At 52.8% G+C, this 3071-nt stretch overlaps 1 protein-coding gene across 1 annotated transcript; it reads right to left on the bottom strand.

Moving 5' to 3' along the window:
- Positions 1-474: 474 nt before the first annotated feature.
- Positions 475-1116, bottom strand: LOC137838341 (uncharacterized). The gene has a single exon (XM_068647587.1). The coding sequence runs from the start codon at positions 1114-1116 to the stop codon at positions 475-477; it is 642 nt and encodes a 213-aa protein (XP_068503688.1).
- Between the last annotated feature and the right edge of the window lie 1955 nt (positions 1117-3071).

Below are 3071 nucleotides of genomic sequence, written 5' to 3'. Positions count from 1 at the left end.
GCGCTCCAAGGCAGCTATACACCGAGTTACTCCTTGCATGAGTAACTTAGTCGAACAACCTGAAGAGTAAGAAGTGACGCTCAAGCAGAGGACGCTCCAGATGGTGACACGTGTACAGCTGGATGTGAGCCACGTGTCCAGAGGTCTAACCGTCAGGAGAGAGAAAGTGCACAGGTATATAAGAGATTCTAACGAACTTCTGAGGTACGCGCGTTTAGAACACTTCTTTACGCTTGTGAGAACTTGAGTACGCTGAGAGAGAACATTGCACGGTTCCTGAAGTTCTTAGTTTTTCTCTTAGAGTTTTGGTGGTTCAGTCACTGACTTGAGCGTCGGAGCGCGATCGGCCGCAGCGGCGCCACTCTGTCTTTTGCAGGTTCTAGAGGTGAATCGAGGTGTGAAGGACGGAAGCTAGCGTGGTGGAAAGCTGATCCAGAGGAACACCTTTGACGAGGCGAGGCTCTTGCGTTCTGGTCAACCGGCAGGATCATCAGGCTTCTCTGGTGCTCGCAACCATGCCGCTATGGCTGGAATGGCGATCAGCTCCGCCAATTCCACCACGAAGTCAAACCTGGGGGGCACGTTACTCTCCCTCGCGCGCCCCCTGCCCTGGTCCTTCCTAGGCTCGTAAGGGCGATGCTTCCCCTGAGCCTTCTTTCCTTCTTTGGCCTCATGCACCCTCATCGGCTGATGAGACCTGCCCAGTCCTCCGCGTGACTTGGCCGGGACCGCGCTTCCCCTTTTCTCAGAAACCTCCGTCTCTGCTACTATGTGCGCCATAGCACGACGCCTAATCTCCGCAAAGGTGCTGGGGTGATTTCTGATCAACGATTCACTGAAAGGGCCCGACAGAACCCTTTTCTTAAACGCATGCACCAGCATATCTTCATCTTTGCTGGGCAGCCTCACCACCTGAGCTCCAAAATGACTAAGGTAGTCCCTTAGGGACTCACCTTGGTTTTGTCGCACGTCGAACAAGTCATACGACACAACTGGGGGTGCCCTGTTCACAATATACTGCTCCATGAACAACTTAGAGAACTGTTGAAACGAGGTGATGTGGCCATCTGGTAGGCTCACGAACCACTCCAAAGCAATTCCGCTCAAGGTGCTCATAAACAGCTTGAAATACACCGCATCCGAACCCCTAGAGAGCATCATCTGGGTGTGAAACGCTGTCAGATGCGTCTCTGGGTCCTCCACCCCGGTAAACAAGGCTTTCACCCCCACCAAGTTTGGTGGCACCACCGCGCTCATAATCTCCGATGAGAAAGGCATGGGGAAAGTCCTGGGGGGAGACGGCGGCGGCGCCACCCTTCCTCCGCCGCGTGTTCCTTCTGCGCTTGCAGCGCTTGCGCAACTCTCCATTAATTCTGTCTAACTCCTCGTTTCTGCTCTGTGATGCAGCCAAATCCGCTTGCATCCTTTCTTGTTCCATTCTCGACGCTGCCACATTGTCTTGCAGCGTTCGCATCATTTCCAAGACCTGCGCCATCGCCACAACTCCTTCTTCAGCTGATGGCGCGGGTGAAGTTCGCCTTGTCCTTCTCATTTTCTCAGCAAAGAACCTCAAGAACAAACGAAATCTGACAGCAAAGTGTGGATGGGATCACAAATTCACACGGGCCCCACGGTGGGCGCCAAATGATCTTGCACGGCATTCGAACGTCAAAGGATTCGCAACGTCAAACTCTATCTTTCACCTCCGCAACCGCGACAAGTGCAAGAACGCTCCAGGAACTCCACCAGAACTCCAAGCAAACCTGCGAAACACACCAAACGGCGCCTCTAACGGCCGATTGCACTTCGACGCTCAAGTCAGCCTTACAAACCACCAAAGAACTAAGAATCTCTGCGAGACTCGTGTGCACTCTATGTGTGTGTAAACTAGTAACTTGCAAGAATGAATCTTACCCCCTTTGCATGAGCGCGGAATTCCCTTTATATACTCTGTTGCGCGCCTAAGTTATCCGTGCATGGAGTAACTTAACGTGTTCCTTTCCCTATGTGGCTCGTGCAACCTTAGTGTGAATACCAAGTGTGGCTTGGCTGAGCGCACGCACTAGGCATCACCTACTGTGTGAACGATCACCTCTGCTTTGCACCATGCACGTTATGGGTTAAGAGAACACCAATCACCGACCGGCTTACTAGCTCTCTTAGGTCACTCTCGTGCACGAGACTACAAAGCACATAACTTCTCCTTTCTCTGATACTCTGCCACGCCAGGCTCGTATGCAACGCTCTCCCTGGGAATCACCCTTCGTTTCCAGCTTAACTGCGTGCAACACGAAAACCCGATGATCATCGCCCACACCAGATGACCGATCGGTACACCACAGCGCTATGCCTTCTGCTTCCAGGCGCTTATCTAGGCGCTGATCGCGCATCCTCTCTGACCACCGCCCCCTGATCACCGATCTCCACCCTGGGCGACTTACTCAATGACTCATCTGCTTCCCTGTCCCACATGTTCCACTAAGAACGGTCCACGTGGCTATCTGTTGCTGATGTCACCGACTACCGATGACCGACCGGATCAGTGACAGAGACAAAACAACTTTCACGACTGACAGCGCAAATTACTTCTACAAGGTAATGCCGTTCGGCCTAAAGAACGCCGGGGCCACCTACCAAAGGCTGATGGACAAAATCTTTAAAGGGATGATCGGCAAGAGCGTGGAGGTCTACGTGGACGACATCGTGGTAAAGTTCGACTCATGCGGCCAGCACATCAAGGACCTACAAGAAGTCTTCGACGCCCTAAAAAGGGTCAACATGCGCCTCAACCCCGAAAAGTGTCCGTTCGGCGTAGAAAGCGACAAGTTCCTCGGCTTCATGCTAACCCACAGGGGAATCAAGGCAAACCCCGATAAATGCAAGGCCATAACAGAGATCAGAAGCCCGAGCAATCTGAAAGAAATCCAGCAGCTGCTCGGCCGGCTAACGGTATTATCTAGGTTCGTTCCTCGCCTTGCCGAATGAATCAGGCCCATAGCCCAGATGCTCCGCAAAACTTCGAAGTTCAGCTGGAACGAGGAGTGCGAGCAGATCTTTGGCTAGCTTAAAAC

This window comes from Phaseolus vulgaris, chromosome 4, assembly GCF_000499845.2.
Source record: "Phaseolus vulgaris cultivar G19833 chromosome 4, P. vulgaris v2.0, whole genome shotgun sequence".
Taxonomy (NCBI): Eukaryota; Viridiplantae; Streptophyta; class Magnoliopsida; order Fabales; family Fabaceae; genus Phaseolus; species Phaseolus vulgaris.
Note: the sequence above shows the minus strand (reverse complement) of the source record. Positions and strands in the feature narration are given on the sequence as shown.

Coding starts and splice junctions, on each gene's coding strand:
- LOC137838341 (XM_068647587.1), bottom strand. CDS start 1,116: ATGAGCACCTTGAGCGGAATTGCTTTGGAGTGGTTCGTGAGCCTACCA.